Raw genomic sequence first — 21,710 nt, 5'->3', positions numbered from 1 at the left:
TTTTCTGTTTGTGTCCCTGTCACGTATTGGTTACTCAACTTTTTTGTCCTTTTTTCAAACCATTGTCGCTTCGGTTTAGGGTTAGATTTGGTGCTTGCGTTAGTCTGTCACTTTAAGTATTGGTTTATAAAAAAAAAGATACAAGACTTATTTTTTTATATTTTCTAAACTTTAACCAATTGTCGCCTGACGTTGGGGTTGAGTTGGGTTTGGGTAGGGATGTCATTTTATGTAAATCTAACCCTTGCCGTGTGTCTAGATTTAAAATAAACTTGAGCGAGACTTGATACGAATGGGCTCTAAAAGGAAGTCATAGATGTAACTTCCAATCGTCTATGAAAAATCATTATTTTATTGTCTATTGCAAGTAACAAAAATCTATTTGATGCAAAACTCATCAGTTTATGGTAAAAAAAGTTTCATATGAATATGATTTTTTCTCAAGTAAAACTAAAATTTGAAAGTCCATTACACAGAATAATAACATTTTCCTTATGACATTAGTAAAAGTGAAACATACACCTCTAGGCATTGTTTCACTAAATCATATTTGTACGATCATTTAAAATTTGAATTTTGGGAATGTAGAGAATGCTTACTCTGATGCTGTTGACAATAGCTGCTCCTTTGCTTTCCGCTGCTTCCGGATTTCCAATCAGGTAATCCCACGCACAGAAGACCCGCCAGCAGAATGTGAAGTTCTCACTGGAAGCTCCGGCTAAACTCATACGGGAGTTTTTAGCCATTCTGATTAAAAACACAAATACAGCTGCACTATAGATGAAAAGATCAAATGCTGGAAGAAGCATTTTGTCAATCCCTCAAAATAAAGCAAAGGCACATGGACACATATTTTTTAAAACCCTTGTTTGCCATGACTTGGGAAGACGTGTAATATGGTGCACTGTCATACACACTACATTTGGGATTTTGCTTTGTTGATGATCCTATATGAACCTGGAACTAAAAGTTCCTTAAAAGTCAAGGTTCACCAAAAATGTATTTGGTATTCCAAAAGGTTTGACATGAATGTGGATAGCGGAATTTTTATATTTAGGTGAATCATTGCTTCAAATCACAATTTAAAAGCGATCAGATGTCTTATCTGATATCCTTTTATCCCCCCAAAAAATGTAGCTTAAACTTGCTTTAAGCAGGTATACCAGCATCAAACTAGCATAAAGCCAACCAGGACCGGTGTGAAGATAAAAACTGTTTAAAGTAGATAAATCAAGCAAAGTATTTTCATAGTGATGATTACTTTCTTAACAAAGTGATGAAACTGTAGGCAAAAACAGCCATCCCAACCAGAAAATAGGCCAATGGTAGTCTGTAGCCAGCGCTGCCGATTTTACGGACATTGCCGTAGTAGCCGTAGAAAAGTACAGAGTATTGAAGATATCCCTAAAAAACAGACAAAATAGTATAAACACAACATATGTGTGTCATTTTGGAAAAACAGTCAATGGGGAAGATAATGGCCTTGCCCCCAGTGACCAGATGGTGTCCAGGTCTTGTGCAGAAGAGAGATGATCTTTGGGTATGGTCTTGCTGCGGGTCGTACCGAACGGAGCGCCAGCCAGAAGCTGATTGGACAACACAGATCAGAAAAAGAACAAGAGATAAAGAAAGATGAAGGTCAACAGGTAATTTCAGAGTGGAAATAGCTTTGTGTCTTTGCTTCAGGGTGTGAAATAAATCAAAGCATATTTTCAGGTGTTTTATTTAAATTGTACAAGGACAGCCATGGCCTTGGGTTTTAGGAAAGGTGTTTATATGAATGACTGTATTTGCATTTAAAAACTTGTTTAAAATATTTTTTAATCTGCATAATGGGTAACACGTTATTTTATGGTGACTATTACACATCTTCCATGTAATTATTATAGTGATAAATTATGCATAATTACATGCAACTAACCCTACACCAAACTTTAATCCTAACCCTAACCCTACAGCAAGTATATACTGTAGTAGTTGTTATTGATTATTAGTCAGTACTTAAATGTACATTTACAATGTAAAAGAGACATCGTAAAGTAAATATGTGCTGTATAAAACAAAACGAATTGTTACTTTGAAATTGTTAGAAATGTTATTATTTATTTATATATTAACATATACACTAACCTCAGGCAGTACGATAAACGCTCCGGTCATTATAGTCAGAACAATATTAATGCCAAACAGCCATCGCAGGAATATGAAATAAGACGCCACGCCTGATCCAAAGTGGCCTGCAAAGATCAACAAATATTTGTATCTACAGTATATTATCGTAATAACATAATACAGTACAAATACAATTTTAAAAGTCAGGTTTTCAGTCATATTAAATAATTCTGATGCATTAAAGGGGACCAATTATGCCCATTTTTACAAGCTGAAATATAAGTCACACTAAAATGACCCTATTTGGGTGGGAGCAAAAAATGCTGTTTTCATGTCTGTACCTTTAAATGCAAATGAGCTACAGCTCCATACTCCCTTAACAACGGACAGTGAGCGCTTTCGGTTAAAAATAGATCTGATTCCTGTGAGTACAGTCTAAAACAACAGTATATTTAGCCGCATTAGCGCTACAATATGCTAACAAACACATTGTGACCAGTTACGGAAAGTAGAGACACAAGTCGGATCTGGGGCATTTTGAGTTATTTACAGATTCTGAAAGTGCAGTTCTAAGCTTTCCAACGATGTGTAACACATGGAAATCTGATAAGATTTGAAAAAGTTGTGGCCATTTGAATGTAACACATTCAAGAAACAGAAAGATGAGAAAATAGAGATGGAAAGTTACTCTTTTCCCTGCCGAGAGAGACAATAGGGCGCATTTACATCTCATTTAGCTAAGCCATACCCCCTGTAAAGCTGTTTTAAGATACAGATGTTGTAGCCAATTATATAAAAAATTCAACGATCTCTGTGTGACTTTTTTGTGTGTGTTTGACTTCATGCTGCGCTGCAAGAACTGACAGACAGATGACGTCAAAGTACCGTGAGAGCGAGTCGAAATTAAACTACTCCGTAAGATTTCTTGAAGAGCTCTCGCGGTACTTTGACGTCATCCGACTGCGGCGCCATAAAGTCAGTGACTTGGCTGACGTACGACGTGGCTGACTGTTATCTGTTCTGCCCCAGCTTCTTTTTTTTTCTTTTGTTTTGTGCGCCCGAGCTTTGTTTACAGTCTGGGGAGATGCACGCTGTAAGTTTGAAAAAAAAACTTAGCAAACATGTCTGAGGAACAGGTCAGCCGCGTTACTACAGTCACGTGACTTCACGCTCGAGCCGGAAGAGAAGAAAATGCTGAATATAGTCATAATTCTTGCTATTTTTGGACCAAACTGTATTTTCGATGCTTCAACACATTCTTACTGACCCACTGATGTCACATGGACTACTTTGATGATGTTTTTATTACCTTTCTGGACATGGAAACTGTACATAGATTTTCAATGAAGGGACAAGAAAGCTCTCGGACTAAATCTAACGTTAAAACATCTTAAACTGTGTTCCGAAGAAGATTGGAGGTCTTCCGAGTTTAGAACGACATAAGGGTAGGTCAATCATAACATTATTTTCAGTTTTGGGCGAACTATCCTTATTTAGTAGTCACGCTGTTCCCTTTGGGGGCGGGGGCGAAAACAAAAGCCGCTTATCCAGTATGTAAATATACACTGACAATGACGCCCCCCGCTGCACGCTAGAATCTGCGGAAAAACAAGACGATTTTAAACGCAAAATGTATGCTTTTAAATATACAAAAACTGCTATCTCAAACATGGAGAGGCTTTTTCATGATCTCAACTAAAAGATTCTGCAAAAAAGATTTTTGCAATAATCAGCCCTACCATAAGGTATTTTAATTTTATTCAATTAAACATAGTCAAAAACGACTAAAAGGGAGCAAATGTGTTTGTGTTTTCCCTAGAGGTCGACCGATATGCTTTTTCTCTGGCCGATGCCGATTTTTTAGAAATCAGGGCAGCCGATGGCCGATATGTTTGGCCGATTTTCTATATGTACATAATAATCAAAATGTTCTCATCATTATTAGCAGATATTTTAAATGCAAAAATGTCACTATTTAAGTCAAAGTATTTAAAAATATATGACTGGTCTTTCTGAAGAGTTTTACAACCTCCTCTGCACCATGCATTTATCAGACACAGATTATTACCTGACACTCTGCTGTCATCATCTTTGATCAGTTTTTTACCATGGCTTTTATTGCTTTGTAGGATAAAATCCTTATTTGGTAGACCTGATAAAATATTTATTCATCATAAAGTTAACATAGTAAATGTCTATGGTTTTTAGTTGAGACTGTTATTTAGGGCAAATCTTTTTTAACACATTTACATTCTCATTTCTGAGACGCTATAAGTGACTGATTGTGCTGACAGTGACGTCTTGTGAGCTTAGTGTTGGGACAGATCTGTTGTTTCAACCGTTCATTCAAACGAATCCGTTCAAAGAAGTCAGTTCGCGAATCGGACGCGTTGTGTTCTAATCCAGGCTGAACAGCGCAAAACTGTAAACAAAGTGTTACTGTAACAACACGAAAAACATTTCCTCGGTGGATATGATTTGGTCTTCCGACCTTTCGCCATCGGGTCAGTTTTGTTTTGAGTAATAAAAGCAGGGAGACAGAAAGCGTGCGGGCGCGGCTCTTCTCTCTCTGTCACGCAAACAAAACTCATCATCACTCATTAATCACATGAAATGAGCCTAATCTTTACACGGACAGTGCACCGCGAGACATAACCCCGTCGCGCTGTTGTACTGGCTGCTTAATTCGCGCGATCCCCATCATTTAGTAAAGCTGTTTGTGAACGAGGCATGGCTGCACACACACGAGACGGGAGCGAGCTGCTTGCAGCAAGAGGCAGGCAGCGTCACGAGCTCTACAACAGCGCTTAGGTGCCCGCAGATGCGCCTGCCTATTAATCGGCCTAATTTTGCAGCAAAATCGGCCAAAGCCGATTTTTTAAAATATGCCAAAAATCGGCCAATTAATCGGCCGGCCGATAAATCGGTCGACCTCTAGTTTTCCCCTATCATTCTTTTTTTATGGTGGGTCTTGAGATTACCTGTAGGGTTGAAAAAGTTTGGAAACCCTTGATATACACAAGCAAGATTTAAGTATGCAGGGATAACAAATTGAAAAATAAAAATGCTTCTCTCTTTTATTACTTAGATCATTCATGTATATTGCCGAATAATTTAAGGTAGGCCTACTTTGTTGCAAAAAAGGACAAATACACTCACCTAAAGGATTATTAGGAACATAGCTTATACTGTGTTTGACCCACTTTCACATTCAGAACTGTCTTAATTCTACATGGAATTGATTCAATAAGGTGCTGAAAGCATTCTTTAGGAATGTTGGCCCATATTGATAGGATAGCATCTTGCAGTTGATGGAGATTTGTGGGATGCACATCCAGGGCACGAAGCTCCCGTTCCACCACATCCCAAATATGCTCTATTGGGTTGAGATCTGGTGACTGTGGGGGCCATTTTAGTACAGTGAACTCATTGTCATGTGTGGTCATAAAGGGATGGACATGTTCAGAAACAATGCTCAGGTAGGCCGTGGCATTTAACCGATGCCCAATTGGCACTAAGGGACCTAAAGTGTGCCAAGAAAACATCTCCCATACCATTACACCACCACCACCAGCCTGCACAGTGGTAACAAGGCATGATGGATCCATGTTCTCATTCTGTTAACACCAAATTCTGACTCTACCATCGGAATGTCGCAACAGAAGTCGAGACTCATCAGACCAGGCAACATTTTTCCAGTCTTCAACTGTCCAATTTTGGTAAGCTTGTGCAAATTGTAGCCTCTTTTCCTATTTGTAGTGATGATGAGTGGTACCCGGTGGGGTCTTCTGCTGTTGTAGCCCATCCGCCTCAAGGTTGTGCGTGTTGTGGCTTCACAAATGCTTTGCTGCATACCTCGGTTGTAACCAGTGGTTATTTCAGTCAAAGTTGCTCTTCTATCAGCTTGAATCAGTCGGCCCATTCTCCTCTGACCTCTAGCATCAACAAGGCATTTTCACCCACAGGACTGCCGCATACTGAATGTTTTTCCCTTTTCACACCATTCTTTGTGAACCCTAGAAATGGTTGTGCGTGAAAATCCCAGTAACTGAGCAGATTGTGAAATACTCCGACCGGCCCGTCTGGCACCAACAACCATACCACACTCAAAATTGCTTATTCCCATTCTTTCCCATTCTGACATTCAGTTTGGAGTTCAGGACATTGTCTTGACCAGGACCACACCCCTAAATGCATTGAAGCAACTGCCATGTGATTGGTTGTTTAGATAATTGTATTAGTGAGAAATTGAACAGGTGTTCCTAATAATCCTTTGAGTGAGTGTATATAATAGACTTTCAAAATTGAGTTTTACTTGAGAAAACACCATATTCATTTGAAACTTTTTTCAATAAGTTTAGCATCAAATAGTTTTTTTTTTAACTCTTGCAATAGACGATAATTGTTACATCTATGACTTCGACCTTTACATGCCTTTTAAGTCGAGTTTTATTTTAAATCTAGACGCACGACAAGAAACAATAAAATATAAATGCGTCTGAAACAAAACATGTGTTCACAGCATGTGGGACCACTAACAAAGGCAGATGGCAAACACAAAATAACAGACCGGACTACTGGGACTTCTCCCGGTAATCCCGATTAGCCAACCTGGGCCTGATTGCAGGTACATTTGGTATCCAAAGTCATTCTTTTTTATGCTTTTTTCAAATGTTTATTTTCAATTATTAAAAAATTTGGTACTCACTGTCTACCTTGGTAACAGAGTTCGACGGTAGCAAAATCGATACTAACTTACTCGAAAAAAGGAAATCATAATTTCCAGCTATATAATCACTTTTTAACTAAACATATTATATTGTTATGGCCTGTAACATCTTGTAATAATGATGACAATAAGTGCTAAACTATTAAAATAATAAAAATATATCCACTTAAAAAGCACAGGTAACATTGTACACCAAATGTATCTGCCAAAAAAAAGTTAGTCCTTAAAGATTCACTTTATCAAAATGATTTAATCATCTAACTACTTAATGTGCTAAAATCATATTGGGACAGTTTCCCGGACAGGGTTTAGATTAATCCAGGACTAGGCCTTAGTTATATTAGGACATTTAGGTAGATTTTACAAACAAACCTTACAAAAAACAAAACTGGTGTGCATCTTGAGACTAAAAAAATGGCACTGATGTTCACATATGTCAGTAAGGTGTTTTAAAAAATGCATTTTTGTCTGGGACTGGCGTAAGCCCTGTCCGGAAAAAACACCCGATAGTGTTTATGAGTTATCTGAGGTAAACATATTAATAGCAACATTTGCAGGCATATTAAACACACATTAGCAGCACTGAAATACACTTTAACTTGGCACTAACTTTCAATCTTTTTAATCCTCATCTCCCAAGGTACGAACAAAACAACAATGTTGTAAAGAACTCTTGAAATCTTCTTCAGCAACTGTAAATGAAACACAAACAGGTATGTTTATGTACGAACAAAGGCATAATTGTACATACAGTACACTAACGGCTAATTTTGCCACTCAAGCAAAAATCAGATTCGTATAGTGCGTAGATAGATACATTCATAAATAAATAAACATTTAATCCAAGGTGTGATTCAAAAGAGCTCCTCGTGCGTAACGAAAATCTAAATGCATAAATCTGATGCGTCAATGCGTACGGGTATCTGATTTTCAACCTGCCATGAAAGCCATAATCGGAATTAATAATTCACCATCAAATCCACTTGCTAAAAAGTCAATTAATTTTAATGGTGCTTGGGCAGCCTCGGCGAATGGCATTGGACATTTTAATTAAACCAGGCTTTAACAACAGGCCATAAATTTGAGAGCAACGTCTGAGAGCAGATGAGAAGTGCCGCTAAGGCAGAGAGACGTTGAACTTCTCATAAACGCAGAGCTAATGAAAGAAAGTAAAATGACGAGGGGCTACAACTTTAAGAAACATAAGGATGGACGAATGCATGGATAGATTTTTATTTAAATAAAAAATAAAGGAAATCATTGGCAATTTTGCAAAAATGATAAAAAATAACATATAAATAAAAAGAATCAAATAATAATAATAATTTTGTATTTAAATAAATAAATAATGAAGAAAATCATTGGCAACATTTCAAATATGATAAAAAAATCAAACAGCAAGCAACAGACAAATACTAAAAGATCCCAACCCTAACCTAAATAAACTTTATTTAGCTTTGAACCCGAACCCTAATAAACCCTAAACAAGTTCTTTAGATGCAGGCACATTCTGTTCTTACGCGACCAAACAAGGCGTTCGACTTACGTCTGCTCCGGCTGCCTGGTAACCTCGTGTCCTGGTCAATCTGCCTTCATACTTGAGGACCATCTCTTTAGCCTGCCTGAAGAAGCAAAAACACAAAACTTCAGTAATCCGGATCATTCCACATCATTTTCCGTACAGTAGTGGATAATGAATCCAGAGCAGTAATTGCTGTTGAAAAGACAGACATTGCTAATCATCAGCATATGTTGCGGTTTAGATTCTGGTCATCGGGACTGAATGCTGGTACAGTATGCTTGTATCTCTATAAGACTTCCAAAACTGTATAACCAGCAAGCGTCTTACAGTACGGTTAACCATGACCATAAAAAAAAGACCAGGCTTGGTCAACCAGCAATTTGTGGTGGTGAACAACATGGCCGACAACCTCATGGCAATTCATACGTTTTTTTTTACCATGTGGCTAATTCGTATTAATGTGTACGACCACATTTGAACCTTTTAGAGTGTCGCAGGGATGACGTATTTTTGTAGGCAAAACACGGAAGTGAGTTAGCATTTTAGCTCTTCCGGTTCCATCGTCCCGAAGTCAACGGGTTTTTGAAATGGGGTCTTGATTAAACTCCTTAAAGCGTAACTAAACCCCTGGTCAGAGGCTGACTCCACCCACTGCAATATTTGAAAAATGCAAGAAAAGTGGGCAGATCCCAACGGAGATAGAGGGGACGAACTAAGCTCGTATCAAGTGTGTGGTGAGATCGTAACAAGGGCGTGGTGAGCTTGAACCTGCTTACGTCACGAGTCATTTCTTGGACCCAACATCCAATAGGAAAATTCAACTGCAGTAGCCACCGTTCAACCTCAAGAGGGCAGCACTCAGACGTTTTTACACCATATATTGTAGTATTGAAACACTTTATATCCAAATGTCAAAAAACTTACTAAAATCAATGAACAGCACTAATAAAGCATCATTCTTACAGATCATTAACTAAAAAAAGTTGGTTTGGGGTTTAGTTACTCTTTAAATAAGATCTTGGGTTAACATAAGTCCAAGATATTTTAACGTTTTATTCTAAGACATAAAACGCACTACTTGTGATTTTTTAAAGCTTTAAAGTGTCTTTAAAAGGGCAAACAATTTGCTACATGGGACTACAGACTTTGTCGGAGACTAAATGTCACAACGCATGAAGATCTCAAAAACAACTCAACACGGGAACATTTCCCAACTAAGATTAATCCACAGAGTATTTCCATTTTTAGGGAGTATGTTTTTATATGTGTTTATTAAAGTTTAAAAGAGCTGTCAGAAGCTTGGTGGTGATGACGCTGAGTTCGAGACTGTGGTGTAGTTTGCTTGTAGCCTAATGCTACGTACACACCAAATGCTCGGTCTAGATTACTCGCGGGATTTAACTTTGTGTCATGCCAATTTTTTCGCTCGAGTCAACTTTGCGCGAAGACGCGTTTGAGACGAATAGCGCGTGTTTTCGCGGCAATCACGGTGCCCAATTCGTGTGAATCGCATCGCCCCGCAAATCGTCAAACTAGAAACTGGTGTGAACCCACAGTAGGGCCTTGTCCACACGGACATAGGTATTTTTATAAGCGTGACTTTTTTTACGTGGTTCGGCCATTCGTCCACACAAAAACACAGTATCAGGGCAATGAAACCGAACCCCTGCCAGGTTGAGGATTTTAAGAAACGCTGGTTGCAGTGTTGTCGTGTAGACAGTAAAACCAGGGTTTTTGCCTTGCGACGTCACACTGATTGGCCAAGATGGCTTTACGTTTTAGGTTATATCACCGCCTGCTGGTGTGGCATGCTCTTGACAGCGCTTGACAGCATGTTTTTGCTTTTTCATGAGGACGGAGATTTCTTTTAAACCTAGGATGTGTGGACGGGATTTTTTTGGAGGAAAAAGTGAGTGAGGCCTCAGGTTAGCTTTTTATTTCTAGTAAATGCATTTGGACTTCATAAATCATAAAAGTTTTCGTAAGCCTTTGTTAAACACAGAGCTTATTTTTGCGATAATCCAAAAGCTATGGGAAAAATGAATGGGCTTTTTGATGAGGGAACCAGAGTCCCGCTAAATTTCAGGTTGGCCTACAAAAATATGTCATGCCTGATGCAGTCTATTGTACGATTTCCTTTCGCCCATGTGACGTTGTGGTTAGAGACTGGGTTAGAAATTACGAATAATCGTAAGTTTTTGTACAATTCACTGCATAGGAATTCATACTCATAAATATGTATGAATTCCTTTGAGATCAGGCTGACATGGCTGTGTCAGTCCAGTAGGTAGACCAGCACCAAATTAACCAAAATAGACTGTAAAAAAAGATGGACAACGCCCGTTCGCTCTCTTCCATTGGTGAAAAGTGAAGCCACCCGTGTCCTGATACGGCGCTGACATCTTGGGTCTTGAGTCTGAGCAGTAGCGATTTCGGGAACAGTCCTGCGCAGTAGTGAGCAGGAAGTAAAGCTGCGAAATCAAGGCTCCGCCCTCGCTCTCGCAGAATGTGCATATTAAGGCTGTCAATCATGACGTGACACCACTGTTTTTATAGCATTAAATAAATTACTAAAAACAAACACTTAAATTTACATCAGCGTGATCAGAACTACAGTAAATGACAGATACCAGCTTCGGAAAAAAGATAATTGAAGTGTAATTAAATTGTTTAGTTGGTCTCAAGTCCCATTGAATAACATGTGGGAGGCTGGGTTTATGACCTATACTGGGACCAGTCCCTGGGGGGCGATCGAGACGTTTTAGATTCACTTTTCAGGGCTTGTGCGGCATTCTTTGTATATAATAGCTGGACCAGCAATGATAATACTGGTTTATACCGATTTAAACCATTCTTTTAAAGTCCCTGAGAACAGGAAGTTGCAGTTGACTAGATGTCCGCATTGTGATGTATTTCCGAATTAAATGGAATGTCACAAGGAAAATATCAGTCGTGTTCTTCATTGTAAATTGATTGGATATAGAAAAGTAGGCGTTTCATTCAGAAATAAGACTCACAGCAGACTGTCAATTGGAGGAGGCGGGGTTAACAGAAACACTTCAGCTGACGTCATCAAGGAAGGATTGCCACAAGAGAGCGGAAATATGTTTTCGGAATTTACGAGAGTTAATAAAAAGCTTTTCTCTTCGACTTTAACACAAGTCTACACTGTCAAAAAATGTGTTAAAACAATTTACACAAGTGGTACTCAAAGTTACATAGTGGTACCAAATATATAAATCATATATCTGTACCTGAATGGTACATATTAGGACCTCTTTAAAGTGACGCTTGGGACCATTTTTTTTCTGACAGTGTACAAATGAAAAATAATTCCAAGATTTTTTGGTAAATAAAAAAATCCGAAGACAAAGCCAACAAAATTTAAATTAGGCTTCTAGCATCATTCACATTAAGTAATAAAACCTTAATGGCAACATAATAGAGAAACCAAACAAATAGATTTTTTTCCAAAGGTGGGTGTATGTAATCACGGGTGCTCACCCAGACATTATTACAATGCTCATAAAATGTAGCATGAAGTATCTTCCACGCACCATCACACAGAACCTCAAAAATAAAGTGCTAATAAAAGCATTAGTCGTGCCACCATCATCTGTGAACATTAGGGAGGATGTGAACGTTCAGGCCACTGAAAGTCTACATGCCCTGGTGATTCAGGAAAGCATGATGTTAAATTAAAATGTTTAAAACGTGTATCATCTAAGCTGGACTGTTGGTTGTACATTCGGAGAGTGCCATGCATAAATCATAACTGTTTGCTTGTACACTTCAACTAAAATAATAATTCACAACGGGCACATCTATGAACCCCGCCTGAAGTAAAGCACAGAGAGTAATGAGAAAGAGCCAGCGGGGCTAATGAAATAATTACTCAGCTAATTTAGTTTGCACTCCAGGCGTTGCGTTGTAAACATGGTGGCCGGTTTTAAGCACTGAATGTAAATTCTTATTTACACTATGGATTTAATGCGTAGATGCTTTTCCACCACCATTATCCTCAGTTTTAACATTTTTAATGCTTTTTTCTATGTGGGCTAATTACCATAATGGACTTGAATTATCATTTTAGAAAAAAAACAGGCTGTCCTGTCTGCGATGCTGTACAGTCACTAGCCATAGCTCAAAACTTTTTAATGGTGTGTTATATATCAGAGAGTACGACCTGTACGACCACATTTTGGCCTAATAAATGTTGAACTTTTAAATTCTTATTTCCGTATGCCAGCCATAATGGCCAACTGGAGAACAAATCAACTTTATCACCTGATGTATACTGTTTTGCATTTTTTAACCTTTACAAGAAATGCTTTTTTGTCATTGGCATATTGGTTACCATTTGAAAAACCATGGATTGTAAAACCAAAGTCATGGTTAATTTGTAGTAAATGTGGTTTAACTATAATAACTAAGGATGCACCGATAGACCTTTTGCATGTTTGCAAATAGAGATGACGTTTTTTTTGTGGGCGGAGCCCAACTGCTGGCAGAAAGTGACAGCTCTGCAATAGCGGTGTGAAGTGTTTTAGCATTAAACTGTGATTGTTTTGGATCGGGTGTGCTGTTGAGGTCTGATTCCCCTATGTTTCTCTTTAGTGTAATGTTTCGTATAGTGTTTTAACAATGTTACGTTTATTTTTTAGATAGATTAAAGTTTAAATGGTTCGGCTACTGATATGTGTGCACGTAGCCTATATATGTATTCTTTATTTGTTAATCAATTATTTTTACATTATGAATCACTATAAGTACATATAAAAGCAATACTATCATATTCTATATAACATCATTTATTAAATATTTCATAATTTTCCTGTTTTTTTATTATTTCTTCCTTATTTATAGCCTATGTGTCTTTGCTCTAAAACTATTATAAAACTATTACGTTTATTTACAGATTAATTTTTATATCTTATTAATGTATATTTATATATTAATAACACTATACATCTCATGTGTATGTGCTTTATTTATTAAGTAGTCTAAGTAGGCAAAGATATAAAGTAAAAAGAAGTAATAGAAAATTGAAAAATTATGAAATATTTAATAAATGGTAATATTATTGGTATTATGAACTCATTCAAATCTTTCTAAATAAATTATAAACATAACATGATAAAAACGCTATAAGAAACACATAGAGGGAACAGACTTTGACAGAACACCCGACATCTTCTCTACTTATTTATTTTCTATTCTAATTATTAAAAGATTTCCAAATGATTTCATGGCTCCAGTCTGTACGTTTAAGGGCTTATTGCAACCATAAACACCTACGTTTATCTTCAAATGGTGTCTTTGACGACGGTATAGATGGAAATCAGTCATGTGACCTTTTACGTCATGCCGCCATCTTGAGGACCTACCGAGTACCACCAAACCACTGACAAGCATTTGCTAGCTTGCTACGATTTACGGATTTCTTATCTTTTACGGTCTATGATTCTTACGGATACAGTAAAGGGCTACGAAAGACAACATGTCGCATCTCGACTGTCATGAAAAGAAACGCTACTTTAAAAAATATATCTTGGTTAGGGTGTGATTTCCGAATGTGAATGAATGAATCTCATATGAGGCTCCTTTTTCAACTAGAAGGTCAATATTGTTTTTCACTTGCGACAAAACAACGAATTATTCGTGCATTTTTATGGAACTATGCTTTAAGAGCTATCAATTTTACTCTCCTCCCTCCTTACGTCGCAATTGGAGATCGATACATCATCACTGGGAAGAAGGCGGCGAGCGGACGCCAAATCATCTAAAGTCAACCTTCTTTTTAGTAAACTCTGTGTTCACAAAGAATGTTCTCAATGCTCGAGTTCACGTGTAGAGACACCGGCGATACTTCGAGCAAAATATCATGTTGTGTTGAGCCTTCTTAGTGTTGTAAAAAAGCGATTTTGATGCTCACAGCATATTGAAAGCATAGCTTCTAGTTCTTTTGCGACCACTTCAGGTCCTCAAAATGGCGGAAGACAAGTGAGTGACGTCAGCTGATATTCATGTATACTATAAAAATGAAGGTCATCTTTTTTTGGCATTCATATTCTGACACTCAACAGAACAACAAGACATTTTCTAGTGAGTTATATTGTTCATTTCACTCGTGTCTAATTCATTTCCACTGTTTTTCTGCCACCACATTGCGCGCGCAGCTTGCAGTGACGTAACTGTGACGTCTATATGTTGGCCTATAATCTGTATCGGCAGATAAAAGCAATTTTTCCCACCATTGGACATCTGCTGATTGGTTGTAACACAGTCTCACCCCATGTCGTCAATATTTGACGACACTTGACCATTCGTCATATGTTGACGCGAAGGGTATACCTTTCGCGTCATTTTTTGACGAACTGGGGACTTCAATACTATTACGTCCGTTGCATTCTCTTTCCTATTTTCTTACCATTTTCGCGTCGGTTTAGGGTTAGATTATGCAAAATTAAACAGTCTACGCGAAATTAAACAGTTGTCACCTGGCGTTGGGGTTAGAGCTAGGTACGCGAAATGAAACAGTTGTCACCTGGCGTTGGGGTTAGAGTTAGGTTTGGGTAGGGATGTCATTATGTAAATCTAACCCTAAACCGACGCGGAAATGGTAAGAAAATAGGAAAGAGAATGCAACGCACGTAATAGTATTGAAGTCCCCAGTTCGTCAAAAAATGACGCGAAAGGTATACCCTTCGAGTCAACATATGACGAATGGTCAAGTGTCGTCAAATATTGACGACATGGGGTGAGACTGGGTTGGCTGATTGTTTAAAATCACCCGATGACGTCGGCCCCGATAGTCCCGTGGTGTGCTGACATATAACACCAGTGTGTTCACAGCAATCCGTGATCAGGGCAGATTATATCCTGGCAGTCATAATGGGCAGAAACACATCGTAAGTCAACGTGTGTGATTATTTTAAACAAAATGTATTTTATAAGTTTGGAAGTCGCATGGTCATGTAATCCAACCAATCAGCGCAAAGAGGTGTCTATATATAGCCGTCCCTCACCTGTGTCCCGTTTTTGCAGCTTCCTTCCTCCACCCCATCACCTCACTCTCAGCTAGTTCATCTATCCCAATTAAAGAGGGGGGAGTACTCTGGGTTCGGGCTAAAATTCCGAGCTCTACCCCCCTTCCCTCGGACAGAATGTCAAATATGCTTTATCTCATTCCCTATTGATTACACGTTAATGCGAACTCGTGAAATTGGGTGACACTGACAACATAGTTGCGTTTTTTTAAGCTCTGCACTTCTAGGATTTAAGATCATTATTTGAATGAAGGAGTAAAACGCAAAACTATCGAATAGCGGTATAGGCGCATAAATGTTTTATCGGTGCATACCTAATATTTTTGGTTTATTGGTGTATTTGTAGTAAAATCATGGTTAATTTAATAAGCTACTCAGTAAGTTCTTACTTAAGCACTTTCAGTTTGCGTCTAATTGGCCAGGGTTTGATTCGGATGTTGGCAATGATCTCCTTCTGTTGCTGAATGTTCTGGAACATCTCCTCCGGATCATTACTGTCCACTCTCTCTCCATCCTTATCTTCATCATCAGATGCTCTGAAACACAATCAAAGAGATCAATAATCCCTTCAGTAAACCTTACAGTAACACGGTTGGAATTTTATTAGGAGCAATTATTACTTTATTAAAAATATAAATTACTGTAATAGTTTTAGATGTTGTTTTAAATGCTATGTATACACAGACTGCAGATGGTAATCTGTATTCGCAGCCCTCCACAGCTGTATCTGATATAATGTCCATTTGTATTTTAAATATGACAAAGTCTTTTAAATATATGCAGAGGTAAGTATTTTAGTTACATTTTCCAAGCATCTGTGCTTTATCAGAGTGTTTGTCTTGGGAATTTTTTTTACTTTTCTTTACTAAAAAATGTTCACTACATTCTAAAGCATAGAATCATACTGTGTATTCATTATATATTGCATATTAAAATTGATTTAATGCCTAATTACATAAAAGTGTGTACTTTTACTTTCTTGAGTAAAAGTACGAAAATAATTTTTACTTAAATAAAAGTACAAAAAATTACTAGATGTTTAATGTACTTAAATATTAAATATATAAACCAAAAACATAGAAAAACACTAATAAAATAAAAATAATTGAAAATTTATTTTTATGTTGAAAGTAAAAATACTTAAGTACTATACAAATCTGAATATATGTGACCCTGGACAACAAAACCAATCATAATGGTCAATTTTTGAATCTGAACTCTGAATAAATAGGTTTTTAATTGATTTATGGTTTGTTAGGACAGGAAAATATTTGGTTAAAATGTTTGAAAATCTGGAATCTTATGGTGCATTATAAATAAATAAATAAATAAAATTTTATATATATGTATATATATATGTATATATATATATATATATATATATATATATATATATATATATATATATATATATATATATATATATATATATATATTGCACCGTAACATTTATTTATTTATTTATTTATTTTTTTGAGAAAATTGCCTTTAAAGTTGTCCAAATGAAGTCCTTAGCAACACATTAACTCATGATAAATGCATTTTGATATATTTATAGTAGAAAATTTACAAAATATCTTACATTAACTTAAATTATTTTTAAAAATTCGACCCATACAATGTATTTTTGGCTTTTGCTACAAATATACCCATGCAACTTATGACTGGCTTTGTGGTCCAGGGTCACATATGATAAATCAATGTACATTGTATATGCAAAGCAGCTGATGCATCTAAATCAGGCCATATACTGTACCATAATGTATACATAATATACATAGAAACTCAAAATGTCAATGTGAAACATTTTTAAAACATGTTCTTTATGCACAATAAAAAAGGAGTACAAAGAAGATATTGCTTATTTCTGCTGACAAAATACCCACTGGATGAAGCACAGTATATACATTCCTAATAAAAATGTCCAAAAAAGGCAGTTTGTGTCCGGTGCAAAATCTTTCAATTTATCTTTAGTAGTAAAACAGGTTGTGAGTTCTGTAAGAGTTGGAAAAGCGACTCACCCGTTATCATCGTTGTATGGGGAATAAATCCTTCTTGTACTCTTCCTAACACTCTTGTGACGCTTAGAGGATATCAGTGGTCTGGTTATTGTTGCTGGCTCTGTCATGTCGCTTATATCCAGAAACTGTGAAAGTTTCTGCAGAAGTTCTTCTGAGGTGCTGAAGGGGAGGATGAGTCTGATCCTGATTGAATCCTGCACTGAAACTGCACTAAGCCTCTCCACCAGAGGACTTTAAGCATCACTTAAATGACGAATGAACTGGACTCTTAAAGGAACAGCGTATGAGTGCTGCAATCTGGCGGGGAACACACGTGGTCCTATATAAAGTGATCCTAAAGATAGAAAATATATAAATCAATATTTCAAAATGTTTAAAGAATAGGACACCCTAAAATGCAAGATGTTATTTGCTTACGCCAATCTTATATCTTAGTTTCTGTTTTTTGTAAAGTCAATGGCTGGTATTTTCAAGATGTTTCTACATTTCAGAATGAGATGCTTTTCAGGTGATACAGTCTTTAACAGAGATCAGGCATTGTAGTCCTGTCATGTTTTATAGTCCTGTCAATATAAAGCACAAAGCAGTATGTGTTAAAGAGCACATCGGACACTGATTAACATCTCATGTTGGCTTTCACAAAACAGAAAAGATACAAGATCATAAACTAAATATTAATTTTCACTGAACTGTTTCTATATAGTGCAATTTTTAAGGTCCACAAGAAACCCCCGAACACATTGCTAGTTTTTCTTTGATTGTTCTGCGATCAATCATTTTCATTTCCTCTAAAATTTTGCCTAAACTGTAATAAACGGACAGATAATATACCCGATAGCAACGTCGTGTGAATTTTAAGTAGGTATACGTTGGCAAATATTCAGTTTTCCTCAGAACTGGAGCTCAGGGTGCACTGAAATTCTAAAATGTTGTCACGTACAAAGAAAATAAATGTTCCCGCGTGAAAAAGACAAAGAGGCTGTGGAAGCTTAGTATGATAATGTGCCAGATGTAACACCAGTATCCGTCACATTGCCATCCCTCGAAATAAAGCAGACGGTCCGTAGAGACAAATGACACCAGATTGAATTCAATGAAGAGGGGAGTCTAATTTAATCTTCTTTATGCGACATCCCAGGGAAACCTGTGCCAAGATCTATTATTTAACCCATTGAACGTCAAGGTGTTTTACTATTTTCACATTTGTTAATAGTATAGGCAGTTTTATACACTTTTAAAAATAAAGATTCCTTAAATGTTCTTGGCTGTACTCCATAATTAACCTTTAACATCTACAAAACCTTAATGTAGCGCAAAAGTTGAATAAAGGTTCTATTTTAACTAAATAAAGTTAAAAAATACATGTTTCTTTTAAGAACTGTTACAGCCCCAGTCTGTCTGCCTGCCTGTTTCCCTTTGACCTAGTACACAGGTATTTTTATAACCGTGACTTTTTTACGTGGTTCGGCAGTTCGTACACACGAAAACGCAGTATTAGGGCACTGAAACCGAAAATTTTTGAAAACCCCTGCCAGGGCAGCCTGGTCTCACTTTTAATACTAGTATTTACACGTTATACTTTAAAAAACAAAGGTATTTTTTGTACGTTTAAATAGATATGTTTACAATGTAGACGTATTTACAACATTTAAATGTAGCATTATTACTAATGCTTCAGCTAAAAAACGTAAAACATTTACGTATCTTTCATTCCATAAAGATTGCTGTATAATTTCCCTTTAACCATTTTAGAAATATGTTACCACCTTAACCCTACCCCAAAACCTTACCCTAAACCTTACCCTAAAACCAAACCCTATGCTAGGGTGACCATACGTGCCATTCTTCCCGGACGCATCCCGTCAAGGATTTCGGTGCGTCTTCCGGAAGTCGTATTTGTTGACCGCATACGCCATTCAGTTAAAAACATAAGATATACAATCGTAGTTTCATTCTTACCTTAAAATGTAACGGTTGCTTTTCTGTAATAATAATAATAATAATCCTCTATGACGTACGCGGTCGACAAATACGACTTCCGGAAGACGAACACAAAATCCTGGACGGGATGCGTCCGGGAAGAATGGCACGTATGGTCACCCTACCCTATGCAAATATGTCACGTGGGGCGCAAAGAGCCAATGAGATTTTGATATCACTGCTGTAAAGCAATGTGTCATAAAGCTTCTTGAGGCGCGATATTTGAATTCAAATTTATATAACAAATGCGCAATCTGACTTTACGGTTGCTGATGAGAACGCGTTTTTGTGTGTTATGGCAAACAAACTAAATATAAAAATAGTGAAATGAATACAAAAATGTTATTCATTTTAAAGTTTTAAAATGTTCAATATTGTAAAATTCTCTGAATATCGAAATCATTTCATATGGTAAATCAGTAAACTGTCTTAAATAAATAAGTCAGAAAGCATGGAGATGGTCCTCACTGCGGAACACAACATCCAGGGGGCGGGGTTGGATCTAGATCCAACTCCTCCCACTTTATATAATTTGTTCCGCCAAATGAACCAGTATATTTGCGTTGTTGCAGCCCGCAATTAGTTGCAACATGTGGTCGCCACCGTTTGCTCTTATAAATTTAAGTGTACGTTTGATTAATAATATAGTTGAGAAAGATTCATAATTTAGAAAGTATCACAGTTAGGTGTAAGGAGAGGTACGGACATGTTCCCGACAGTTTGATATCACTGAAGGGATTTATTTGTACATTATCCCACTTATAACACAGCTATTCCTATACGAGTAAATATAAAAACAAATTTATTTGATATCTTTTATTAGCAAATAAAAAAAGTAAACCATCTACGAGGGAAACCTGTTTCCTAATGGCTGAAAGCAAGGACGCGTTTAAACAAGTTCAAAGTCCATATATATTTTAATAATTATGCATATTTATACTGTATCCATTAATAGGTCTTAAACTGCATGTGGTAAGATTACTCATAGTAGGCTTACCCGAAATGTTTTACTCCAAAACATTATAGCAAAAAACTTACAATACACCCTAAAGACACTACTTTTATTGTAGTCATAAGTAAAGTTAGTTTTTATGTCAAAATAATAACTTAATTTAGTTACGACTTAATGCGGAAATGGTAACGCAGCAACACGTGTATGACATGTCTTGTGGTAAAACTGCCGACCAATGGGATCTCTGGATCGGGATCCAGCTCCGCCCCTGGATCTAAATCCAACCCCGCCCCCTGGATGTCGCGTTCTGCAGTGAGGGGCTACTGAAAACATGACTGAAAACATGTTATTAATATGAGTAAGAAACGACAATGCCCACGAATTTAATATTTATGAATAGGAATAACTTGCGTAAAATTTGTAAGTTTGTAAAGCTGTAAATACGTATTAATATACTTATTAGTCCTGTCAAAACGTCTAAATTATAAGTTTCAGTGTGCTTTAAACGTTAGTAAATGTATGTATGGTACAACCACACTGAAACGTAAAAATACACATGTATTCTCATGAGATCACGTTGGCCAGGGTGAGGATTTTAAGAAATGCCGATTGCAGTGTTGTTGTGTAGACAGTAAAACCCTGGTTTTTGCCTTGCGACGTCACTTTTTGATTGGCCAAGGTGGCTTTACGATTGGGGTTATATCGCCGACTGCTGGTGTGGCATGCTTTTGACAGCGCTTGATAGCGTGTTTTTGCTTTTTCATGTGGACGGAGATTTCTCTTAAACCGGGCATGTTTGGACGGGATTTTTTGAAGTAAAAACTCTAGTTATAAAAATACCCGTGTCCGTGTGGACTAAGCCGTTGTTTTCCCCAGTCATCTCCCTAGGAACTCCCTTTCCCATAATCCTCCAAGCTCCTCACCTGTGTCTCTTCATCATCATCCTCAGCTGGCAGTCACCCATCACTCCAATGCATTAATACCCTGCTGTTCCCGTGGCTTGTGTCTGTTCTCGCTTATGTTGAATTTTTGTGTGTGACATTGTTGTGTGTTACATTGTTGCTGTATATTCCAAGTACTTGTAAATTACAGTTTGGTTAATTGTCAACCGTCATCTCTCCTTCGTACTCCACCACACACAAACCCTGACAAGAACCTCTGAAGTAGGGCTGTAAATATATATGTATGTATATGTATGTGTATATATATATATATATATATATATATATATATATATATATATATATTTAAGTAATATCGCACGAGTAGGAGTGTGATATAGCTCTATATCATCACGGCTGTGATTAGGCCAGAGGCAATCACAGCCGTGATGATATAGAGCTAT

General features: G+C 37.1%; 1 protein-coding gene across 1 annotated transcript in view; it reads right to left on the bottom strand.

Annotated features, from left to right (window-relative positions):
* Nucleotides 1-17,620, bottom strand: part of LOC135731376 (transmembrane channel-like protein 3) — a 40,120-nt gene extending 22,500 nt beyond the window's left edge. The window contains exons 1-8 of the mRNA XM_073811889.1: nucleotides 17,434-17,620; nucleotides 15,802-15,948; nucleotides 8,388-8,463; nucleotides 7,452-7,533; nucleotides 2,131-2,237; nucleotides 1,488-1,586; nucleotides 1,262-1,404; nucleotides 600-747 (exon numbers count right to left, since the gene is read on the bottom strand). Coding sequence (XP_073667990.1) covers nucleotides 600-747; nucleotides 1,262-1,404; nucleotides 1,488-1,586; nucleotides 2,131-2,237; nucleotides 7,452-7,533; nucleotides 8,388-8,463; nucleotides 15,802-15,948; nucleotides 17,434-17,540 — 909 coding nt within the window. The 5' untranslated portion in view covers nucleotides 17,541-17,620. The remainder of the gene's footprint in view (nucleotides 1-599; nucleotides 748-1,261; nucleotides 1,405-1,487; nucleotides 1,587-2,130; nucleotides 2,238-7,451; nucleotides 7,534-8,387; nucleotides 8,464-15,801; nucleotides 15,949-17,433) is intronic.
* Between the last annotated feature and the right edge of the window lie 4,090 nt (nucleotides 17,621-21,710).

The sequence above is a fragment of the Paramisgurnus dabryanus genome, chromosome 2, assembly GCF_030506205.2.
Source record: "Paramisgurnus dabryanus chromosome 2, PD_genome_1.1, whole genome shotgun sequence".
Lineage (NCBI taxonomy): Eukaryota > Metazoa > Chordata > Actinopteri > Cypriniformes > Cobitidae > Paramisgurnus > Paramisgurnus dabryanus.
The sequence above is the reverse complement of the archived record's forward strand: the minus strand, read 5'-3'. Positions and strand labels throughout refer to the sequence as shown.